Source organism: Canis lupus, chromosome 25, assembly GCF_003254725.2.
Source record: "Canis lupus dingo isolate Sandy chromosome 25, ASM325472v2, whole genome shotgun sequence".
NCBI lineage: Eukaryota > Metazoa > Chordata > Mammalia > Carnivora > Canidae > Canis > Canis lupus.
Genome location: NC_064267.1, coordinates 44,455,993 through 44,481,681, shown reverse-complemented (window position 1 = coordinate 44,481,681; position 25,689 = coordinate 44,455,993). Strand labels below are relative to the sequence as shown.

Here is a 25,689-nt window from a genome sequence, read left to right as displayed (position 1 = left end):
TGTGCACAACATATGCCATTTATGTTCATGCTTGTTTATAGGAATAAATATATAAGTAGTTGTAGACTTATTAACTATCCCTGGGAGGAAACACAAGAAAATGGAAACAGTGGCTATTCCTGAGGAACAGTTAGTTAGAATAACAATAGGTGACTTACACAACTGCTTTTCACTATATGTGCTTTTTGAATTTTTTTTAATAAAATGTATTATCTATCCAAAATGCATAAAGTAATTTGATGTCAAATAAATAAAATACAACAATCTAAAATAGGTAGCAGCTATGTAGAGTCATGCTTCTCAAAATACCTACAAGGGAAATCCCAAACCAAAACAATTCACGAGATGTTTAAGCAACAAATTTGCTTTAAGAAAACTTTTTCCAAAAAAAGGAAAAAAGAAAAAAGAAAACTTTTTTCCAGGGCACCTAGATGGCTCAATCAGAAAAATGTGCAACTCTTGATCTTGGGGTTGTGAGTTTGAGCCTCACGTTGGGTGTAGAGATTACTTAAACTTTAAAAAAAAAAAAAAACACCTTTTTCCTAGTCTATTTTATACATACATGCAAGCACACGCATATATAGAAAGAGGACAAAATTAACTTGCATTTTATTTTTTAAAAGATTTTATTTATTTGAGGTCGGAGGAGAGTACAGAGGGAGAGTGAAAAGGAGAAGCAGACTCCACTGAGCAGAGAGCCCAATGTGGGACTCGATCCCAGGACCCTGAGATCACAACCCGAGCAGAAAGCAGATGCTTAACAAATTGAGACACCCAAGCGTCCCTTAACTTGCATTTTAAAGATTAAGTATCTACTTCAGATAACTTTGGGAGGGATCCCTCGGTGACTTGGTGGTTTGGTGCCTGCCTTCCACCCAGGGCATGATCCTGGAGTCCTGGGATAGAGTCCCACATCGGGCTCCTTGCGTGGAGCCTGTTTCTCTCTCTGCCTGTGCCTCTGCTTCTCTTTCTCTCTGTGCCTCTCATGAGTAAATAAATAAAATCTTAAAAAAAAAAAAAAAAGATAACTTTGGGAAATTTAATATTTAAATTTAATATATGCAGCAAGAAGCTATTATTTTGGTTTTTTAAAGATTTTATTTATCCATGAGAGACACAAAGACAGAGGTAGAGACATAGGTAGTGAGAGAAGCAGGCTCCACGCAAAGAGCCCAATGCAGGACTCGATTCTGGGACCCCAGGATCACGCCCTGGGCCGAAGGCAGGAGCTCAACCGCTGAGCCACCCAGGCATCCCAGGAAGCTATTTTGGGTTATTAGAAGTATTCATCTCCCCTGCAAGGGTCATGGGGTGAAAAAAATATGTAAAATTCTAGTCTTCAAATATCTAAACAATCCCTAAAGGGGGTGTCTGGTCATCCAAAGGACAACATCAAAATGCTAATGAATCTTTTGCCAGCTTTAAGCACTGTCCTACTCTAGCATTAAAAAAAAAAAAAAAAAAAAATATATATATATATATATATACACACACACACACACATATGAGAGAAAGGGAGTATAAGATGCATGCATGCAAGTGGGAAGAGAAGAGGGAGAAAATTTCAAGCAGACCCCACTGGGCATGGAGCCAAACATGGGGCTCAATCTTACCACCAATGAGATCATGACCTGATCCGAAATCATGAGTCTGAGGCTTAACTGACTGAACCACCCAGGCACTCCTATTCCAGCATATTTTATAAACAAAGGATACCAAATAGTATCAGGATATCCTTTGAACTTTAAAGGAGTTCAAAGATAGATCCTGATGATCTTCTGTGACCACCGTAATTATAATACCTATCCAGACCTTATTAGCACCTTAAAATAAGTTTTTCCACTATAAAAGCAGAATGAAGATTTATTACTTTATCATTCCAGGGCTACTTTCATTGTATAGGTATAGTGCAAACTTAACTTGACTCTTTTTCAAATTGTTAACCAAGTTCCCAGCAGCACTTTGTTGAATAATCTTTGATTTTTCAAAAAACGTATTTGAAACTTACTAACTTCTTAAAGTGTTACACGATATTTCTGGATGATCAAATTATTCATTCTGTTGATTAAAAGTATATTATGTTTTGGTAACTAGAAGCAAGTCTTCCTCCCTACTTATTAAAAAGCATTTCTGGCTCATTTAAACTCTAAGAAATATAGAAAATAATTAAAAGAAAAATAAAAAGATGGGCACCTGGCTGGCTCAGTGGGTTAAGCACAGGGACTCTTGATTTCAGGGTCATGATTTCAAGCCCCACACTGAATGCAAAGATTAGGTTAAACAAAAACAAAAACAAAAAAATGAAAAGCTCAAAAAACACTGTGGCCCCTGGCAGGCTATCTATGCAAACCGGGCCTCCATGAAAAAATACTTTAGGAGCTTCCTGGGTCACTCAGTCAGTTAAGTATCTGACTTTGGTTCAGGTCATGATCTTAGGGTCCTGGGATCAAGCCCCATGTCAGGCTCCCTGCTCAGTGGGGAATCTGCTTGTCCCTCTGCGCCTCCCTCAACTCGTACTTTTTTTCTCTCATGTGAATAAAAATCTTTAAAAAAAAAAAGAAATTATTACAAATATGTATAAGTACCTGAAAAATTCCAAGATACTCACAAATGATTAAAATTGGTATACTAAAGCATTAAATACAATTTTAAAATTTAGAAAACAGGGTCAGATTAGGGCTAGCTCACATAAATAGTATAAACTAGAAAAAGACTACTCTTCAAAGAAAAATCAACAAAGACAAAAACAAAAACTTAAATATAAACATTTGAAAAACTTTACACTGGGAAAGAAATGCAAACTAAAACAATAAAAATATTTTGCCAAGTTTGTAGAGTTTTTTCAAAACAAATACTCAATATTGGAAGTTCAGAACAATGCTTAATGTACACCATCACTTGTATAAAAGGCAGAAGACATATTTAATATTTCCTCAGAAAAATACACAATGAACTACTAACATTTGCTGTCTTTAGGAAAGGGGCACTTGTGGCTGAAGGAAGGGATGGGAAAGCGATTTCCTATTGCATACTGTTCTGTACATTTTTATTTTCAAACCACATAATTTATTCCTTATTCAAAAAATAAATCTGGAAAAATAAAAATAAAAATGCTGAACATGGCAAAAGTAATAGTAAAATGCTATAGTTATGGATCAGTGAAACAGAAGAGATATCCTCATACAAAGCTTCTTGAAAGCAATTTAGTGTATGGAAAAATCTGGTTTATTTCTGTACTTCTACTCCACTGACCTATATGTCTATCCTTACACAGTAGTTTTTTCAGTTTTGTTTGCTTGTTTTTTTATATACTGCAGTTTTGCTCACTGTAGCTTTGTGGAAAAATCTGCAATCAAGTATGAGTCTTCCAATTTTTTTTTTTAAGATTTTATTTATTTATTCACAAGAGATACACACAGAGAGAGAGGCACAGTCACAGGCAGAGGGAGAAGCAGGCCCCATGCAGGGAGCCCAACATGGGACTCGATTCCGGGTCTCCAGGATCACACCCCGGGCTGAAGGCGGCGCTAAACCGCTGAGCCACCCCGGCTGCCCCTTCCAATTTTGTTCTTTTTCATAATCATTTTGACTATTGGGGTCCTTTGTAATTCCATATGAATTTTAGGACCAGCTTGTCAATTTCTACCCCAAAAGCCACTGGGGTTTCAATGGGAACTGCAGAAACAATAAACTGATTAGCCATATTAAGTCTTCCAAGGCTTAATGAATACTGACTGATGCCTTCTCAGTTAGGTCTTCTTTAATTTCTTTCAAAAGTATTTTAGAGTTTTTATGTAAAAAGTCTTACATCTCCTTAGTTAAATTCATTACTACGTATTTTACTGTTTATAATGCTATTGTGTAAATGAAACTCTTTTCATAATTCCTTTTGCAGATTGTTATTGTTAGCATATAGAAATAACTTATTTTGAGGTGTTGATCCTGTACCCTACAACTGTGAATTCATCTACTAGTGCTAATAGTTTTTTGTATGTGGGATTGTGTGTTTAGGATTTTCTATTTATAGCATCATGTCACCTAAAAATAGACAGTTTAACTTCTCCTATTTGGATGCCTCTTATTTCTTTTTCTCATCTAACTGCTCTGGCTAGAACTTCTAGCACAATGTTGGATATCAGTAGTAAAGGCAAGTAAGCTGGTCTTGTTCCCAATCTTAGGGGAAAAGCTTTCAGTCTTTCACAACTGAGAATGATGTTAGCTATGGGTTTTTCATAAATGCCCTTAATCATATTGATGAAGGTCCCTTCTATTTCTTGTTCACTGAGAACAAGAGTGAGTTCAACAAGAGTGAGTTCAACAAGAGTTGAGAGTTTTATCAAGAAAGGTGATGAATTTGAGTGGCTCAGCGGTTGTGTCTGCCTTCAGCTTAGGTTGTGATCCTGGGGTCCTGGGATCGAATCCTACATCAGGCTCCCTGAACGGAGCCTGCTTCTCCCTCTGTCTATGTCTCTGCCTCTCTGTGTTACTCATGACTAAATAAAAACTTAAAAAAAAAAAAAAAAAAAGAAAGAAAGAAAAAAAGGAAAGGTGATGAATTTTGTCAAAAACTTTTTCTGTGTCAATTTAGAAAATCAAGTGGTTTTTTCTTCATTTTATTAATGTTAGTTGCACCACCCTTGCACTCCAGGGATAAGTACCACTTGGTCAGGTTGTATAATCCTTTTAATATGCTGTTGGATTCAGTCTGTATTGGTATATTTTCACAACTAAAGATATACAAGGGAAAGAGACTACAATAAAACATACTAAATGTTAAAAGAATCTCTACATGGTGAGATTTTTCTCCTATATACCTTTCTGTATTTCCTACAGTAAATATGAGTAACTTTTTTTTTATAAATATAATATAAATATTCATTTGAGAGAGAGCAAGCGTTGAGTGGGAGGGGCAGAGGGAGAGGGAGAGAGAACAGAGCACAGAGCCTAACGCAGGGCTTGAACCCAGGACCCTGAGACCATGATCTAAAGCAAAATCAAGAGTCAACTGCTTAACCAACTATACCACCCAGGTACCCCTGAGTACCTTTTATTAAAAAAAATAAGATTAAAAAAACAGATTTTATTGATGTTAAAGAAAATATAAAGAAATTGTAAAATCAACAAGAAAGACAACCCAGTAAAACAATGGACAAAGAACACAACCAAATCAGAAACCATAATGGCCACAGGGATATGAAATGGTACTCAAGCTGATAGTGACTAGTGAAATACAAAAAAAAAAAAAGGAAAAAAAAGCCACACACAACTATCACAGCCACTGTTTTGGCCAAACTGTAAAAATCAAGAGCTAGAGGGTTGCATAAAAAAAATGAGACCTCACATATGCGGCTGGTAACAGTGCAAAATGGCTTAAATTACTATAGAAACTAATGTAGCATTACTCACATTACATCACCCACATCTGTGTGTTTAAAGAGACACCAAAAAGGGTATGTGGGTGGCTCAGTCAGTTAAGTGTCTGCCTTCAGTCCACGTCACAATCCCAGGGTCCTGGGATGGAGTACCAAGCCAGGCTCCCTGCTCAGCAAGGAGTCTGCTTCTCTCTCTCCTCCCCACTTGGTACTCTCTGCCACTATCTTTGTCTGTCTCTCTCAAGTAACTAAATAAAATTCTTAAACACACACACACACAGAACTAGGGTGCCTGGGTGGCTCAATCTGTTGAGCCTCTGATGATGGTTTCAGCTCAGGTTATGATCTCGGGGTCCTGGGATCAAGCCCCACACTGGGGTCAGCATGGGGTCTTCTCAAGATTCTCCCTCTAGCCCCCTTCCAGTCACTCGTGCTCTCTCTTAAAATAAATAAAACCTTTAAAAAAAAACACACACACACACACACAAAGAACCAAATCTAACCATTTCAATTTTAAAACGCAGGTTCTAAGAATAATTACTGCAGCATAATTTGCAATAGCAAAATTTCAAAACAACCTAAATCTCTAACCAGAGGAGACTGGAAAAACTCTGGATTTTCTCACACATGGAATACTAAACAGAAGGGATGAATTAACTAAAGCTATGTGTATCAACACAGATAAATCTAAAATTCATTATTGAAAGAAAAAAATCAAACTACAGAATAAAAACTACTGTATGCCATCTTCAATATAAAATTCATAACCTGGGCAACCAGGATGGCTCAGTGGTTTAGCGCCGCCTTCAGCCCAGGGCGTGATCCTGGAGACCCGGGATCAAGTCCCATGTCAGGCTCCCTGCATGGAGCCTGCTTCTCCCTCTGCCTGTGTCTCTGCCTCTCTCTCTCTCTCTCTCTCTCTTTGTGTCTCGTGAATAAATAGAATCTTTTAAAAAATAAAAAATAAAAAAATAATAAAATTCATAACCCTTTAAAAGCACCTGGCTGGCTCCGTCGGTGGAGTGAGTGACTCTTGATTTCGGGGTTAGAGATTCAAGCTCCATGTTGGATGCAGAGATTACTTAAAAATAAAATTATGGGGATCCCTGGGTGGCTCAGTGGTTTAGCGTCTGCCTTTGGCCCAGGGCGCGATCCTGGAGTCCCGGGATCAAGTCCCACGTCAGGCTCCCAGCATGGAGCCTGCTTCTCCCTCTGCCTGTGTCTCTTCTCTCTCTACATCTATCATGAATAAATAAATATAATTAAATAAATAAATAAATAAATAAATAAATAAATAAATAAATAAATAAATAAATAAATCAATCATTAGAGACACCTGGCTGGCTGAGCCAGTAGAGCATGTGATCTCAGGATTGTAGGTTCAAGTCCCACAGCAGGTGTAGAGATTAAAAAAAATAAAATCTTTGGGGCACCTGGGGTGCCTCAGTCAGTTAAGCATCTGCCTTCGGCTTAGGTCATGATCCTGGAGTTCTAGGATGGAGCCCTGCATCGGTCTCCTTGCTCACTGGACAGTCTGCTTCACTCTCTGTACCTCATCCTGCTCATGCGCGTGCATGTTCTCTCTCTCTCTCTCATTCTCTCTCAAGTGAATAAATAAAAATCTTTAGAAATAAATAAGTAAAAACAGTAAAATCTTTAAAAAATAACAATATGGGCGCCTAAGTAGCTTAGGCATCTGCCTTTAGCTCAGGTCATGATCCCACGGTCCTCAGATCAAGTCCCACATTGGGCTTCTTGCTCCCTCTCTCTGCCTCTTGTCCTACTTGTGCACTCTGTCAAATAAATAAAAATACTAAAAACTTTTTTAAAAATGTATAACCCTGTAAAATGAAATTTTTATGGCATATGGATATACAAACATGTAATGAAAATATTAAAACATGAATGAGAAAAATTATCCAATTCAAAGTAATATCTGGGAAAGAAGGAAGGGTGGAATACAGCCACAATATGAGAAATCTCATTTTTAAAACAAACAAAAAAAACCCCACAAATACATAATAATTTTAAGATTTCTCTATCTCAATCATAAACATAATGGTATTTGTGATAATATTCTCTATACTTATCTATTTGAAAGACTTCATAGTAAAAATATTTTTAAGAAAAATTAAACCAAAATACTGCCATATGTCAAATCTTTTTGAAAAGGGAACTAGGGATCCCTGGGTGGCTCAGTGGTTTAGTGCCTGCCTTCGGCCCAGGGCATAATCTTGGAGTCCTAGGATCAAGTCCTGCATCGGGCTCCCTGCATGGAGCCTGCTTCTCCCTCTGACTGTGTCTTTGCCTCTCTCTCTCTCTCTCAGATAAATAAAATCATAAAAATAAAAAAAAAAAAAGAAAAGGAAACTGGCCCCAATTTTGAAAAGGAAATTTTCAGCCATCACTGGCGACAGTATCCTTTCTTTCTTGTGTACTTTTTATAGCAATAAACAAACAACTTTTGACAATGAAAATATCCACTGATGATACTAAATGATACTGGGTTTCATGAATAAAGACAAAACTAACCTAGTTCAAAAGAAGTTATAAACAAAACAAAAACTGTTTATGACACTGGCAATGAAAATCACCAACGATTAATATCACACCTTTCTTAGAACTTAGCATAGTTGTAACAGAGAGCTTCTAATAAGCATCTCTTTCTTAATAGAGTGATTTCCTCCTGCAAACTATGGCAAGAGTGTAAAGGAAACATCCAGGGTTATTGCAAAAAGTAATGATGAAATGTTCTGGAATAAGACAGTTGTGATGGTTATACAACTCATGGTTATACAACCCACCAAACTGTATAGTTTAAAAGAGTGAACAGTATGACATACAAATTTTGTCCCAAGAAAGCTGTATTTTTGTTTTTTTAAAGATTTTATTTATGTATTTGAGAGAGAGAGAGAGCGCGCGCACAAGAGCAGGGAGTGAGGGAGGGGTAAAAGGAGAGGGAGAGGAAGACTCTCCACTGAGCAGGGAGCCCGACACAGGCTGGATCCCAGATCCCTGAGATCATGACCTGCGCTGAAGGCAGATGCTTAACTGACTGAGCCACCCAGGTGCCCCTCAAGAAATCTGTTTAAAAAAAAAAAAAGAAAAGAAAAGAAAAGAAATTAGGATTCTTCATTTAATGTGGCATTCCAGGGTTCCTGGGTGGCTCAGTCAGTTAAGTGTCTGCCTTCAGTTCAGGTCATGATCGCAGGGTCGTGGGATCAAGCCCTCCCCAGGTTCCCTGCTCAGCTGTGAGTCTGCTTTTCCCTCTGCTCCTCATCCAACTCATACTCTTGTTCTGTCTCTAATAAATAAAATAAATAAATAAACATAAAGTGGCATTCCATGGATGCCTGGGTGGCTCAGTTGGTTGAGCGTCTGACTCTTGGTTTTAGCTCAAGCCACGATCTCACAGTAGTGGGATCAAGCCCCATGCCAGGCTCCACACTCAGCATGCACTCTGCTTGGGATTAACTTCTTCTCCCTCTGCCCCTCCCCACCCTTGTGCAAGCACACACTCTCTTTAAAATAAATAAATAAATCTCTAAAAGATAAATGAATTAATAAAATGGCCTTCCAGCATTCCAATAAAGTTCTTATTTTTCCGTTTTACAACAATTACCATAAGTTCCTTAAAATCAGAAACTCTTATTTATGTTTGGAAACAACACACCATAAATAAAGACAACACAAAATCTACTTTCCAGCCCCAAAATCTAACTTTCTCACATCATAAACAAAAATTGGTGACAGAGAACCCATTATTAAGCACATTTTGGGCTGAAGATCTATATATTCCTTCAGTGGTAGAATGCATTCAAGAGAATCCAGGTTGCTAATTACTTCTGAAAAACTACATTTTTCTGAAAAGAAGCCCCTATCTCCCCCAAAAAGTAGCTCTCTCTCTCTACTCAAATAAATCATAAGATTCCCATCCTCAAGGATCTAGAAACATTTCCTCACCTCTATAAAACACTCAAAAAGCCTCAGAACTAAAACAGAATCTCATCAACTAAGACAGGCATCCACACTTTCGCAAAAACAGAAAGAAGGAAGCAGACCTGTGGGGATGGATGGCCTTAGGGCCTAACTAGTAACTTCCTATTTTCATGACTCAATGGAAAGCAATAAGGTTTTGACCTAAGGCTCAAAGCTAGTCACAAACCTGTTCTTCTTCTGTAAAGGGTACAAGAGCCAACGGAGGCAGGGGCTCCTCCTGTAGAATAGGCAGAAATTCTTTATCCAGAAGGTCTGAAGGTATCTGTATGACCAAACATATGACCATGAAATTAATGCTGTCCCTCTAATCACAAAAACTATAAAACAAGAAAAAATACTGTCTGGTTTATCTCTTGCTGTTTATTATAAATATGGAGTAAAGCTTTGTCAACCACAATTACCTTCAGCAGTACTTACATATTCTCAGAGGGTCAAGTATTAAAAACCCCAGTCACTTCCTCTTCCTCCCATCAGATCACCACATTCAGATTTGATATACAGCACTAACTCTGGTATTCCAGAGTGCACAGTGGAAGAGTAAAAATCCCCATATTTAATTCAAGGAACAAGGTACTAAAGAGAGTTTCACAAACAATTTGTTCTTAGCAATCATCATTAAAATTTGAGATCCCCAATCCATTAATAATAGTAAAAACAAAGTATATTTAAAAAATGGAAAATATTATCTCTCACTAGTCAGATAGTAAGTGTACTTTACACGCTGTTTTGGTTTCGATCATTTAGAAGTGACACAACTGTGATATATTTTAACATGTTCTCTCCACTAAAAATTGTTTATAGTTAACACAAAAAGGGGAAGAAGAGAAACAGCTCCTCTTCTCACTCCTAACTTCCAATTGAAGAGTAAGAGGTGCAAGGTGATGGCATTTCTCAGCCAGCAAACTGGGATAGAACTAGACATGAAGGAGACATTAGGAGGAAATTAGACAAAGTATTAAGTGCTGAAGATTTTCCTGTTTCCATGAAGCTTTCCACACCTGTAACAAAATCTTAGGTCTTCTCTAAGAAATACAGAGCTCCTTACACTTAGAAGATTCTCTGTCAACTACTACAGGTATCAAAGCCAAGAAAAAGAGAAAAATTATAGGTACCTCATCTATCAATACATCACCATACGTACTCTGAAATCTCATTCATAATTCTAAATTCTTTACTTTGTTTTTTTACCTTGTTATCTTTAAGGAAAAGTGCTAACATTTCTTCTCGACCATAACGATAGTCTGCTAACTTATACTTCGGCAAAGCTGGAGAAAGAGGAGGGGACGTGATACTCCCACCACTGGATAGAGCTCGGAGCCTAGAATAGGAGAAACATAAAATATAAAAATGAAGTGTCAACCCTGTGGCAATTCCTTACTTAAAAAATATGATGGCACGTTCCTGAGAAGTCTGGGAGTGAAGAGGCGACACTTTTTCGAAATCATAAAAGTAACATGATTAAAACGAAACTGAAGAATCACCTTATACATATTAGATTAATAAGAACTAATGAATCTGACGGTACCAATTAACAAATCTGGAATACCAATTGTTGTTAAGGATGTAAAACAATGGAAATTTTCAAGTAGTTTCTGTAGGATTGCAATGAAACAACCACTTCAAAGAATGATCTGCTAACATTTAATAAAACATTAATATTTGTTAAATAACAAAGTATTCTATATAAAAGAAAAAGCAAACATAGAAGCCTATAAAAAGATATACATGTAAACCTGCAAATAAATTTATAGTGTTTAAAAACACTATAAAGCATAGCAAAAGTATAAAAACAAACATGAATTGACAAATATAAAATTCAAGATAAGGTTCTATCTGCAAAGGGAAGGAGAGTATAAAGGGTGTTTTAAATGCAATGTTTTATTTTCTCATTCATGCTGTGTAGAAATGCTACAATTTCATAGTTTTATATACCTATAGTATTTCATGATTTTTACTGAAAGCAACTAAGAATCAGTGTACTGAATTTGAAAATGCAGTGAAGGGTGAAAGTGTAAGAAAAAAATTTGAGCCATATTTACTGCTAGGAAAAAATAAAAATATACTCTAAGAGGAATGGAACTTGGGAAAGGGAAATATTTGTAAGATGCTTTTATTTAAAAAAAAAAAAAAAAAAAGGTAGGGCAACTCAGCAAAAAATGGCAAAAATAAGATCCTACTGCAGCACTGTGTCAAAGAGCAGATAGCAAAACTATCAGCAATAACTCCTTATCTGAGGGCTGCCTGAAGTTCTTTTTTTTTTTTTTTTTTTTTTTTTTTTTTTTTTTTTTTTAAAGTTTTTATTTATTTATGATAGTCACAGAGAGAGAGAGAGAGAGGCAGAGACACAGGCAGAGGGAGAAGCAGGCTCCATGCACCGGGAGCCCGATGTGGGATTCGATCCCGGGTCTCCAGGATCGCGCCCTGGGCCAAAGGCAGGCGCTAAACCGCTGCGCCACCCAGGGATCCCATGCCTGAAGTTCTATATAGTGAGTATCAAGAATAAAAGGCACTAAGATACTTTACTTCAGATTTAGCCTAAAGGAAAATTCAACAGAAGCATTAAAATACACTCTCCAGGCAGCCTGGGTGGCTCAGCGGTTTAGCGCTGCCTTCGGCCCAGGGCCTGATCCTGGAGGCCCCAGATCAAGTCACAGGTCAGGCTCCCTGTATGGAGCCTGCTTCTCCCTCTGCCTGTGTCTCTGCCCCTCTTCTCTCTCTCTCTCTCTCTCTGTCTCTCATGAATAAATAAAATCTTTAAAAAATAAATAAAATATATTCCCAAAATTGCTAAGCTTTATTCACATAACCAAAAAAGGGAATGATCTACACTATACACTTTTAAAAATATGAAATAAAAGAGCATTACTTGCATATTATCCAAAAATTATATACACATAAATATAAAAATATGTTTACATGTACAATATAATTCCAGAAAAGGCGGGAGGACATATTAGTAAAAGACTATAGGGTCTTTTTTCAATGTTTCTATCTTATCTTTCTACTCACTTTTTTTTTTTTAACATTTATGGACAATTTTGAACATATATAAAAATACCAAGAATTACATAACAAACTCCCACATACTGTTCACCCAGCCCCCAAATCAATAACCCATGGCCAACCCTGCTCCTTCTACCACTCCATCTAACCCTACTCTGATACTATTTCGAAGGAAATCATATGCTTTCAAAGATTTTTTGAAGGAATTTTTAAGGAAACGTTTTTCATTTTTAAATATTTCAGAATGTTCTAAAAGATACGGATTTTTTTCTAGTCTGGATTTTGCTGATTCTTATCTCTGTGCTATATAGTGTAACATGTTTCTCTGCTCTCTGCATTAATGACATTGGTGACTGGATATAAAGACCTGATCAGATTTGGAAAGACTTCCATGTTTTGCCATCAGGAAGCACAGACTGCCTCGTTGGTTTTTTGAGTCTAGCAGTCTCTGATAACCAAGGCTTAGGTCCCTAAATTTATTCATTAATAAATACAAGGTTACAAAGTGACTATATTCTATCATTCCTTATTTATTAGCTGGAGTATTTCTACAAGGAGAAGCTTCTCTCTTATACTTTTTGGTATTGTTACCAAATAGTATAGTTAATATAGGAAAAAAGAAAAAAGTCTTGATTCTTTTCAATTGGTTTTCAAAATAGGGACTTAATTTACTAGCATCTTCCAATGGTAACAAATTATTTTTAAAGTTAAACTATCCTTAACTAATTATTCTTAACAATATTCAAAATCTCCTTTTTTTTTTTTTTTTTTTTTTTTTTTTTTTTTAGGTAGGCTCCACACCTAACTCACAACCCTGAGATCAAGAGTCAAATGCTCCACTGACTGAGCAAGCAGGCCAGGTACCCTGCAAATTGTCTTACCTTTGACCAATGGGAGACTATTCAGATTGGCTCTCCTAAATCCTTCTGACACAACCCTAAGGGTCTTTAACAGCTTCTTTTTTACCTGATATATCAGTATGTTCCAGACATAACCTGTATTATTTCTTGCCTCAGATTTAGAATTAGCCGTTTCTCCAGGGAGCCTGATTCTCTCTAATGCATATTAAAAGTATAATCTGGGTGCTGGGAGTGCTTATTGCTAATAACTGATCTTTTGTTTTCTTTTCAGTTATTCCTGGACTTGGAAGTCATTTAGTCCAAGTCCTGTAAGACAGGTTGGGACAACCAAATAAAACATGCCCATGAAGAAGTGATCCAACCACTGTTGACTAACCTTCCAGGAAACTGCTTTCCATCAAATTCATGTAAAGTTGGGCTTTTTTCCTGAAGAAGTGGAATTAATATCCACTGAGAACTGAGGTTGTGAATTTTACACATGCTGTACCTCATTTTATTTCAGCTTCACGACAACCCCAATTAACAGACGAGGGTTACACAACTTGCCCACATTTACAGCCAGCAAAACAAAGACTCAAACCTAAGTTTTCATGACTAAAAAGAACAAAATCTCAAATTTTTATTTAAAATAGCCAACATTTAGTCTGCCAAACATTAATTTTAAAATATATATAGTTTTTTACTAAAAATATTTAGGGGTGCTTAGGTGGTTCAGCTGATTGTGTCCAACCCTTGATTTCGGCTGGGGTCATGATCTGAGAGTTGCAGGATGAAGCTCCACATTGGGTTGCATGCTCAGCGGGGAGTCAGCTTGAAGCACTCATTCTCACTCTCCTTTTGTCCCTCCCCCCCACTCACATGCTGTCTAAAATAAATCAAAAAATAAAATCTTTAGAAAAAAATTTTGTTAAAAGATCTTTCTTATACTAAACCAGTATGCTCGCCAATAGTTTCTACCACTAGAGGGCACAACTAGGTGCTTTTTGGAATGAAAATCACTTGGGTACCGGAAAATAGTCACACTGTCTCAAGACTTTTCCTTCTCATGGCTCAACATTACTAATTTCTTCATCTGTTCCTCATAAGGTTTCAAATCCACTCATGACCCTGGTTCCCTTCCAATGGACCCCCACGTCCTGCTGCCCAAGGATTGAATGTCCAATGTCAAGCACCAAATACTTCTTATAGGCACCAGATCTATTAAAAATAACGTAACCGGAGTGCATTCTCAAGAGATTCCTCCAGATATTGTGAAAAGAACAGACCAAGGAAAACTGAGAGTAATTCAAACTAAGATAGGCTGAATAAGGAGAACTGTGCTCTACTCAATAATCGACAAATCCTGTTTCAAGTCCCTCCCCACCTACAGATATCTGGAAAAGCTAAAAACATACTTGGGTAATATCCCTCCCTAAAAACCCACCAGTGATTTTTTTTTTTTCCCACCAATGATTTTTAACCTCTCCTGGATCTTGCTCCATACAACTCTCTCTTCTAGAAATTTAATCCCTCCTATTTGCTTTCCCCTTAGTCTCTAAATATATCTAATAGTGATATGTTTAAAACTCCTGTAATGCAGCATCCCCCCCTAGTTATGCATCATTGCTCATCTTTCCTCTTCATTTCAGAACCATCTCCACATCTGCACTTCCAGGTCACTTCAAAACCTAGTGCAAAAAAAAAAAAAAAAAGAAACAAACAAACAAAACCACACCAGCATAATCTGGCTTCTCCTCTACAACTCCACTGCTCCAGTAGAGTTCATCAATAACCCACACAAATCCAAGGGGCAACTTCCTATCCTTGTCACCTTCACCTTTATGGTCATACTGAGATCTGTTTAACACAAGAGGCCTAGGTCTAGTATGAGTAGTAGTAACTGATAGGTAGCATTAGCAGGACCTTCTAAAACTCCATGATACCCCAAGGTCTTCACATATTAATTACTGTCCCAAATCCAAACTTCAGCTTATGAAAGCAATCTGGAATGTCAATGTAGATATGTGAAGATGTAGGGTCAAAAACCATTTCTGGGTAAGCTCCTGATTCTCAATTCCAGCTCTGACTTCCCTAGAGTTTAAGACTTCCACATTCAACCACCTAGAGACCCCATAGCTTTAGCTTTAACATGTCCCAAACCCTACTCATCAGCTGATTCATCCCAACCCCCCTTATCACCTTAAGGTGGGTAATAAGGAGACCACCATCTACTCAACCACAGAATTAAAAGTCTGGAATCAAGGACACCAGGGTGGCTCAGTGGTTGACCAGAGGTCATGATCTCGGGATCCTGGGATCGAGTTTTGCATCAGGCTCCCCGGAGGGAGCTTGCTTCTCCCTCTGCCTATGTTTCTGCCTCTCTGTGTCTCTTATGAATAAATAAATAAATAAATAAAATCTTAAAAAAAAAAAAAGTCTGGGAATCATCCTTTACTCCTCACCTTCTACCATCTTCCATACCCAATTACCACATCCTACCAGTTTTAGATCCTAAATTTCTTAAGCCATCCCCTGGATCAACTAACCCATTATTGTCCACACTTTTCTTTCTTACCTGGACTGCTACAACAGCATCCTAAGTGATATAGCTAGTCACTGTTCATCCTCCACACTACTACAAACATATTTCAAATGCAAGCCTGAATAAGGTGTTCCCTGATAAACAATTGTTTATTGGCATATAATGATCAAATAAATCCAGAGCTTCTTAACGCAAAAAGGCTGCCTCCAAGCTCATCTCTCACACATTTCACACTATAGTAAAGACAATGTCTCAGAATTCCTCTCTTAAACTTGCCATTTCTTACCCCTTTGTCTTTATACATGTCCTTTCTGCTATCAGGAATATTTTTTCAAGCCATTTTCACTTGGGAGAGGGGAAGGCTGCTGCGGGAGCAGAGAGGTTAAGTGGAAGGAGAAGGAAGAGTCAGAATGAGGAGGATGGGGGGTAGCTGGAGAGAGAATAAGGGGAAAAAGAGGAGAAACAGAAATCCTCAAGATCTTGGCTACACACAAGTACCTGCTGAGCCTTAACGGAGTTAACTGGCTAGGGGAAGAAAAAGCTAATCAACAGTACAGACATACAGTTACTAAAGGATTTTGGAGAAAAACCTGACCCAATTTATATTTTAAGATTACTATAGGAAGAACAGTGAGAAGAATGGAAGCCATAAAACATTAGGCCACTCCTGTAATCATACTTATATTAGGGTGACAGCAATGCAGGTGGAGAGAAATTAACAGATTCAAGAGATATGTTGGAGATGAAGCTGACACAGCACTGTGATGGACTAGATGTAGAAATACAGAAGTAAAAGAAATACCCAGGGTAACTCCAAGACTTCGAGCTTGAGCTAATGGCAGACTGTGGTATTTAATATTAAACAAAAGGAGAAATTTAAAACAGTAAAACTCGGGACACCTGGGTGGCTCAGCGGTTGAGTGTCTGCCTTCAGCTCAGGGCGTGGTCCTGGGATAGAGGATCCAGTCCTGTATTGGGCTCCCTATGGGGAGCCTGCTTCTCCCCCTCTGCCTAAGTCTCTGCCTCTCTCTGTGTCTCTCATGAATGAATAAATTAATAAAAACAGTAAAACTCATGAGCTCAGTTTTGGAAAAGTATTGAAGGATGAGAGATCTACAGACATCAAATAAGTAGCTCAATATCCTATACTTCACTACACTTCCTTTACACATTGGTATTATAGTGAAATTATTTAGTGTCAGCTTCCCCACTACATCATTCAAAAGCAGGTACCAGGTCATTTCAACCTTGTTGCCTCAGAACCTAACACAAGACACAGAACATAGGAGGCACATGAGAAATGTTTTCTAAGCAAATCTTAATACTCTCTTCTAAAATACACCTCTCAATAATATTGAATTATTTATCCCTCCAGACCACACAGATGTCTTTCACTCTTTTTGAAAACTGGGATGAATAATGCATTCCATTCTCCAGAATTTTGCTCATTTTACCCACAAGCCCACAAAGATGATACTAGTAATCTAGCAATGTCAAGTTTTCCTTCTTTGCCCTCATTTCGCCCCACCCCATAAGACTCAAATGCCTTCATCCAACATTTACTAAGTGCTTATGTTCGGCAAGCTAAGGTAAACAATGGGCTTAGCAAAATTGAGATACACGGTGCCTTTCTTTTGTTCTTTTCTGAGTAAACACAGACACACAACACAAAGATGTAGCTACTTTCACACAGGTATAAACAAAGTGCTTTAGGGTAAAGAGGTGCCTCACTTTCTTGCAAGTAAAGACCTGAGAAAACTTCCCTAAGGCCATGGAGGAGATGGGATAGGAGAAAATCTAAAGGAGATTCGTTGGTTCCTTCCCCATAAAGCCAGGTAAATATCTGCAATTATTCCCCCTATGCCAAATTCCTTTATCATCTACATTTATCCGTTTATAATCCTCAAAGAAAAAAAATCCCCAAATAAAACTGTAATAATGAACTTGGTTTTTCAAAATGTCTTTAAATATACATACAAACATTTGCAAAAAAAAGAAAAGAATAGGAGGATACAACCCAAAATGTTAGCAATGGTTCTTTGGATGGTAAAATTAAGGATAACTTAGATATTTTATTTTTCTTTTTGTACTACTGTTTCCTCCAAGGTTTCCCAGAATAAGTATGAATTACTCTGTTAGTGAAATAAAAAATTCCAAAAAACCTGAATCTACCAGATTTAAAACAAAACAAAACAAAAATTGTTTTTCTTAAGGTAGTATTTAGTGTTTTGTCAAGGGTGAGGTAAACAGGCAGAGAATGGGAATTAAATTCACACAATCCTTCTGGTAGTCAATCTGTCCATAACATACATCATCCAAAGACTTAAAAATGAAATTTTTGATTTAATAACTCCACTTCCAAGGAATTATTCCAAAATAAATAAACAGCAGTACAAACAAAACGGTTCAAGGATGTACACACATATTTATAACAAAACATTAAAATCAACTTTACTTTCCAAAAATTCATTCACTCATTGAACAAATATTTATTGAGTACCTACTATAATGAAGGAACTGGAGATACAGCAGCGAATAAATTGTACAAAAATCGAGACCAAAGGACCTGCCCTCAGTGGAGCTCACAGTCTAGTGGGAGCTGGAGGATGGGATAGAAATAATAAAGAGAATAAGTGAGTAAAATATTTGCCATGTTCTATTTGGATATAGACCATGATGAAAAAATTAATCAGAGAAGGGAGGCAGGGAATAAGGGGAAGGTATTGTATAGATAGTCAAGAGAGGTATAAGATGGTAACATTTGAGTAAAGACCATTGCTTTGGGGACACCTGGGTGGCTCAGCAGTTAAGCATCTGCCTTCCGCTCAAGGCATGATCCTGGAGTCCAGGGATGGAGTCCCACATCGGGCTCCCTGCATGGAGCCCGCTTCTCCCTCTGTGTATGTCTCTGCCTCTCTCTCTCTCTGTGTGTATCTCATGAATAAATAAAATCTTATTCCTAAAAACTATTTACTCCTCTGTTAAATCTATCACACTTTTTTAAATTGGTGATTATATAATACATTTCTTTATTCTAAACATAGAAATGAGCTAAGATCTAATGCTTTCACAGACCTACCTTAAAAAGTCCACTTATATGGTCATTCATGGTCTGCCTTTACCACAATTTTCAACACTCTCCCAACTTTACTACTGTCCCAAGTATCAGTAAATCTCTTCATTCCATTCATCTCTTATTGAACATTGGTCTTACATCATAATAAAAATAATGATCTTAATAAATAGAATAAAGTATCACTAAATGTTCCTCTATGGTTCAGAGTTACACCCTGATGGAATGCAATCACTCTAAACTTTGATTCTCAAGTATTCCAAACACAGTTCCTTACCTCAAGCTCCACAATGAATGTAATGTTACATGCAGAGAAATACAGCAGCTTCTATTCACACTGCAGCTTTCTAGTTCAGGATTATCTGAGTTACTTAAAGGTCTCATATATTCCCTTTGCCAGAAAAAAATTTGATAGATGATACCAAACAGATAGTGTGCCTACTTAGACCTCCACTCCTTAGTTTAACGGCACTTCAGATGACCATGGGAAGGCTCCTAAGCTCTAAAAATGCCTGCAGTTGGCAAGAATTAGGTAAAGCTACTGTTTTGTTTAAGCATGGGACTAGTAAATGTTCTCTAATAAAGTTACTCCAATTCAAATTTTGTACAAAACTTGGACTGATCAAACAAAAAACTTCAGCGTACCAATGAAAAAATGTACGGCGCTATTGATAGACTGGGTCATTGACACACTGAAATGACTGGGAACCCATGGTTTAGGGCAGGGGCCAAAAAACTTCTCTGTAGAAGGCTAGAGAGTAAATATTTAAGCTTTTTGAGCCAGATGGCCTCTGTTGTAACTACTCCCTTGCCACTATAGTATGAAAGCAGCCAGGTAATATGGGGGAAAAAATGGGTGTGGCTGTGTTCAATAAAATTGCACTTATAAAAACTTTATTTATAGTCCCATGGGTCACAGTTTACCAATCTATGGTATAGGACATCAAGCTAAACGTGTTCTGACTCTAGAACATCTCCAGCAGGTTTTTTTTTTTTTTTTTTTTTTTTTTTTTGGTTTAAGCTAAGTTCCTGGTGTTGTCTCTTTTTCTTAAAGGGTGAGGTGGGGGAAGGGGGCAACTTCTTTAAATTAGCTGACAATTTTAATCATGTTTTTTACAATGAAAGAAAGTGTGTAAATACAAAAGAGAAGCAGTTACAAATTCTAGATAAAGGCAGAAGAGTTACACACAAAATGATTTACAAAGTGAGCTATATGGATTTAAAACCACCTTATAAAGAAAGTTATTAAGTTGTGAATAAAGTTTAGCTACAAGAATTTCATCAAAAATATTTTCATTATAATGAAAAGCTGAAAACAGCCTATATATGCTACATCTAGACTAGTTAAATAAATAATGGTACATCATACAATGCCACCATTTAAGATAATAGAAAACATTTATTGATTAAAAAAAGATACTTTTCATGTGGTTATTCTTTAAAAGCAGGTTACAAAGCTGAATGTACAGTATGATCCCGTTTTTGTGAAAATAATGTACATATATACAAATAAGCATACATAAAACCACCTGGAAAAATAAACTAACCTATTTACAGTGGTTATCATGGACTGTAAAATTATGATGATGTTACCTTCCTCTGGCTTACTTGTAATCTCTTAATTTCTTTAGAAACATATATAGATATGGTAATAAAATTGTTTTTAAAATACAAACTAAGACCTCAAATAGGTACAGCATTAATTAAGTTAATGTTTCCAAAATAAACTCTCAAAGTAGAGAAGCTGCATCAGTTCTTAGAACTTCAAGTAGTGATTTCTCCTCAGTCTCCAAATGCTAGCTATAAGGGGCCAAGAAAATTTAGGAATTACATATAAAAAATAAATGCATAAAATAAGTTAGTAAGTGTCCTCAAGCAGTGAGTTACTACAGAAGTCTGAATCATATTTCACCTGAACAATCAAGAATGTTTACGATACCATTCCAATTTATCCACTTTATATACACTGCCTCTGGCTCAAGATTTGAATAGAAAAAACAACTATTCATGCCACTGATGAGAGGATCTTCAATCACCAACATTGGGGGGGAAAGAAGAAGAGGGGGAAAAAGTCACACTACAATGTGATGGATCTCAAAATTCCATGAGAATTCCATATTCAGGGTCCAAACACATCTGTAAGAGACTCAAAGGTCAATTAATTGTTATTATGGCAAATGCTATATCAATCTTAGATGGGCTACAGTTAATAGCCAGTATAATTCTGGACCACCTCCCTGGCCCATCAAAAAAATAAAACTCAAATAGTAATTCAATAAAAACTATGTTTTCAAACAAGTCTATGAACAGCACTCACAAAACAGCATTGTAGCAGAAAACAAATACAGATAAAAATGTTACAATTTTATGAAAAATTTTATATGCACCTAGACAAGGGCTCAAAAGAAAAAGCAAATAATTTGCTAGGGTGGTGGGACTGCAAGGAGTCTATTATCATTGCAAAACCAGACCAAGAAAATCCCATTATCATTACATGGCCAGATCAAGAAAGTTTTAAAAACAGAATGCAGTCATTAACCAAATGTAATTTATTCCTAGACAAGCTACACTGTTTTCAACTAGGATAAATCAAAGTCTCAGAAACATGTACATTTATAAACCACCCAATATCTGTACAAATACCTTACTACTATACTAGTACTATATCCAATATTCAACAGGATCAGATTGTGAAAACTCACCATTCAGGCCCAAAGTTCAGTGTCTGTGTTTCCGCTGCCATTATTTTCCGTATTTTTACAATAGATTTTTATATGTGGAGAAACCTGTTAAAGAGAAAAATATCTCCATACAATTAATCAAGAGTAAATGCAGAATCCCAATCCAGAAAGTCTAGCTAGAGTTTTTTTACTTATTCCCTGGCTCCTCTTAACTAGAGCCACCAGAATGGGATTTTTTAATCCCTGTTTATAACAGTATAGCAGGCAAAGTGAAATTTATAAATCCACCTTACATTTCAATTCACTGTCTTCTTATGTTTATCTGGGGAAAGGGGGCATGGTCTAAGATGAAGCTGATCAGATAGGTGGGAACACACCATGCAGGGCACCAGGGACCAAATTAAGGATCTTCTTCATTAGCCATTGAGCAATAGGGAGTAAATGAAGGGTAACAGATTTACATTTTAATTTATATTATTCCCTTGCAATGGCTCTCTAATCACCAGGAGGTATATGAAAGATTCTTAAAATAGGCATCCTCCCTTTCTATCTTATAGTTTCTGCTACAACTCTCCCCACTTTGTTTAGCATGTTTACACACTAGTGATTCTTTTTAAAAAATTTATCTTGAACCATCAAGTTAAAATAACTCAGTAATAAATTTCCTAAGTGACCTTTCAAAAGCCATTTTAAAATATCAGAGCTTAGGGGATCCCTGGGTGGCTCAGCAGTTTAGCGCCTGTCTTTGGCCCATGGCGGGATCCTGGAGCCCGGGGATCGAGTCCCACTTCGGGCTCCCGGCATGGAGCCTGTCTCTCCCTCTGCCTGTGTCTCTGCCTCTCTCTCTCTCTCTCTCTCTCTCTCTATGTCTATCATAAATAAATAAAATATTAAAAAATATATATATCAGAGCTTAAAGCGAAATAAGTCAGACAGGAAAAGACAAATAGTGTAGGGTATTACTTCTATATGGAATCTAAAAACACCATACTCAGAGAAATAGAGTACAGAGTGGCAGTCACCAAGGGCTGGGAGGCAGGGGAAATAAAAATAGGGAGATATATGGTCCAAGGATACAAAGTTCCACTTCTGGGGATCTAATGTACAGCAAGGTGATTACAACTCATAATACCATATTATACACTTGAAAGCTGCTAAGAGATTAGATCTTAAATGTTCTCACCACAAGAAAGAAATAGTATGTGATGGAATGAGGTTATTAGTTTTACGCTAAGGTGGTAATCATTTTGCAAAATATAAACATATCAAACCAACACACTACATATGCTTTAAACCTAGACAATATAATGTGTCAATTATATCTCAGTAAAGCTGGGGGGAAAAAGACCTCAGAGCTTAAAAATGAGAAATACTATAAATATTATAAATATATTGTAAATATCTCCAAGATAAAGTCATATTACCCTGACTCTTATTTCTATTTAGAAGATCTAAAAATAATTAACTAGAAAAAAAAATGCTTCAGGGTGCCTAGCTGGCTCAGTTGGTAGAGCATTCAACTCTTGATCTTGCGGTTGTGGGTGTAGAGATTGCATAAAAATACTAACCAGAAATTAGTCAAAAATGCAGAAAAGGCAAAATAAAAATATGTTAATGTCCATAATCAGCTATTAATTTGTCTACCCTGGGAGGGGAGGAGAAAAAGGGAAAAACTCAGCAGGGTGGGGAAAAAATAAAAGTAAATAAAAAATAATTTATCTGTCCCCCTTCCTGGAAGGTATTTCTAGCCCTATTTCAACCCTGAGGGAGGTTATTCAATCCTAGGGAGACGCCCATACTCTAATTTAACCCTGATTCTCTGCTACCTGACCCCTCAAGCTTGTACACCAGACTAGAGCTGAGATCAACTTAGTGCCCTCCCCACCTCTTAAGCAACTGGTGATTGCAAAAAAAAAAAACCACTTAAGACACATGGTTTTGCACATTTTAACCTCTCTGAAATTAGAATACATCTTAATTAGTATCCTGTTACAACTGCTCTCAGCTCAAAGGAAGCTGTCATTGTCCAGAATAAATTTGGTCATAACCATTCATATTATCATCCTTTCAACTGTATTGTTGCTAGTATCTGATTTTTAAAACTGCTGCTTAAAATGTCTTCAAAAAGATTATAAAATAATTCTAAATTGAAATGATATGTAGTATATATAAAAGAAAGAAAATACAGCAATGGGATATTAGTGAAGTAAGTTTTCATCATCAAATAAATGATTCTAAGTGCTTTACAGAACTTGAGGAAAAGAACCAAATGCAGATGAACTTTGTTAGAGTTTCCTGCTGAGACTGGACAACGCACAACCCACATGTGGCCACATGCAGTAGCCCCAAAGTACTTAAAGAGGGAAAAATTAAACAACTTAGACTGCTTTTGAAAATTTCAGAAGCACCAAATCACTGAATTTTAAATTGATGAGAAAACAATGGAGCATTCCCCCAAGAAACATTTCATCATTAATACCCTTAATGACATGACCCTAAACTGATAGGGAGAGGAAGGAGGAAAGAAATTTCCATAATCCTAAATTCTTCATGATGTAGAAGAGTCAGACATAATATGTCGGAATCTGAGGAATATCTTAACAATTTATTTCACTTCTATTTTCTCTGTAACATATATATAAAATATATATCATATAATAAAATCTATTAGACTTATTTGCTAAATAAGTTTAAAGGAACTTTTTTAAAAATGTAAAATAATGGGCACCTGACTGGCTCAGTCAGAAGAGTATGTGACTCATGGAGCATCTGGGTGAAGCGTCAGACTACGGCTCAGCTCGTGATCTCAGGGTCTTGGGATCCAGTGCTGCATCAGGTTCTCTGCTCAGCAGGGAGTCTGCTTCTCCTTCTCCTTCTACCCCTCAATCAGCTCATGCTTGCTCACTCATGCACACACGTGTATGTGCGCACATGCTCTCTCTCACAAATAAAACATTTTTTTTAAAGATTTTATTTATTCATTCATGAGAGACATGGAGAGAGGAAGAGGAAGAAGCGGGCTACCTACAGGGAGCCCAATACGGGACTCAATCCCAGGACCTCAGGATCACCCCTGAGCCAAAGGCAGATGCTCAACCACCCAGCCACCCCATAAATAAAATCTTAAAAAAAAAAAAAAAAGAACATGTAGCTCTTGATCATGGTCATGAGTTCAAGCTCCATGTTGGATGTAGAGATAACTTTAAAAAAATAACAATTTATGAAAAATGTTTTCTGAATCTAAAAAATGTCAAATAAGAGCTGTCATAGACTACCAGACTAAAAGGAAAAAATGTAAAATAAAAATTTTAAGTAATTAAAAAACTGTGGCAGAGCTTACTTCACAGTATGATTTCTTCCTTAATAATACATGAAGACACTCACTGGTGTGCTCAGGCAGCTCAGTTAGTTGTCTGCCTTCAGCTCAGGTCATGACCCCAGGGTTCTGGGAAGAAGCCCTGCTTTGGGTTCTCTGATCAGTGGGGAGTCTGCTTCTCCCTCTCCCTTTGTGCTCACATGCACACTTTCTCACTTTCTCTTTCTCTCAAATAAATAAATAAAATCTTTTTAAAAATGTTTTTTAACAATCTCACAACCGATGCACATTAGATTCAATTAAATTATGGTACATTCCAACTGAAATGACTTGTCAAGAGAGTGTTGATCAGACTCCAAGTAAGTACCCATTGTAAATCAATACAGGTATGCTGCTTACAAATCAGCCCTGTGACCATATTTGGCATAAATCAATTCAGTGTGCTTTTAAAAAGTATGTGGACCTACATCAACTAAGAGGCTTTATTGTAATACAAAACATCCTGAAGGAGTGTTTTTACTACCATTTTAAACCCCATCTAGCCAAATGTTTTATACTCAAACCCTGTGGAACTTTGACTGCTGGAAAACAGTTTTATATTTATGCTGAATTTATAAAGCAAGTCAAGATTTTAACCAGACTGAATTTACAAGGCAAATGACTCTCAATTAAAAACTGAATTATTTGATAGTTGTATTAAAAAAAATTTTTTTAATTCCCCCTTTCAATTACTACCACACAAGTCTTGGAAGCACAAAATTGTGTGAGCACCATTACTACAAAGAATGCCAACGGAGTCCTTAGAGTTGTGTAACACCTAACCTTCCCAACTGCAGGGAGCAGTCTTGAATTACAGGAGAAGCC

General features: G+C 36.9%; 1 protein-coding gene across 7 annotated transcripts in view; it reads right to left on the bottom strand.

The window, feature by feature from the left end:
• GIGYF2 (GRB10 interacting GYF protein 2) overlaps nt 1-25,689 on the bottom strand; it is a 136,272-nt gene that overhangs the window by 86,933 nt on the left and 23,650 nt on the right. For all 7 annotated transcript variants that reach the window (XM_025463460.3, XM_025463462.3, XM_025463463.3 and 4 more), the window contains 3 exons: nt 21,531-21,614; nt 10,560-10,689; nt 9,538-9,633 (listed from right to left, as the gene is read on the bottom strand). In XM_025463460.3, the coding sequence (XP_025319245.1) occupies nt 9,538-9,633; nt 10,560-10,689; nt 21,531-21,571 (267 nt within the window). In that variant the 5' untranslated portion in view covers nt 21,572-21,614. The remainder of the gene's footprint in view (nt 1-9,537; nt 9,634-10,559; nt 10,690-21,530; nt 21,615-25,689) is intronic.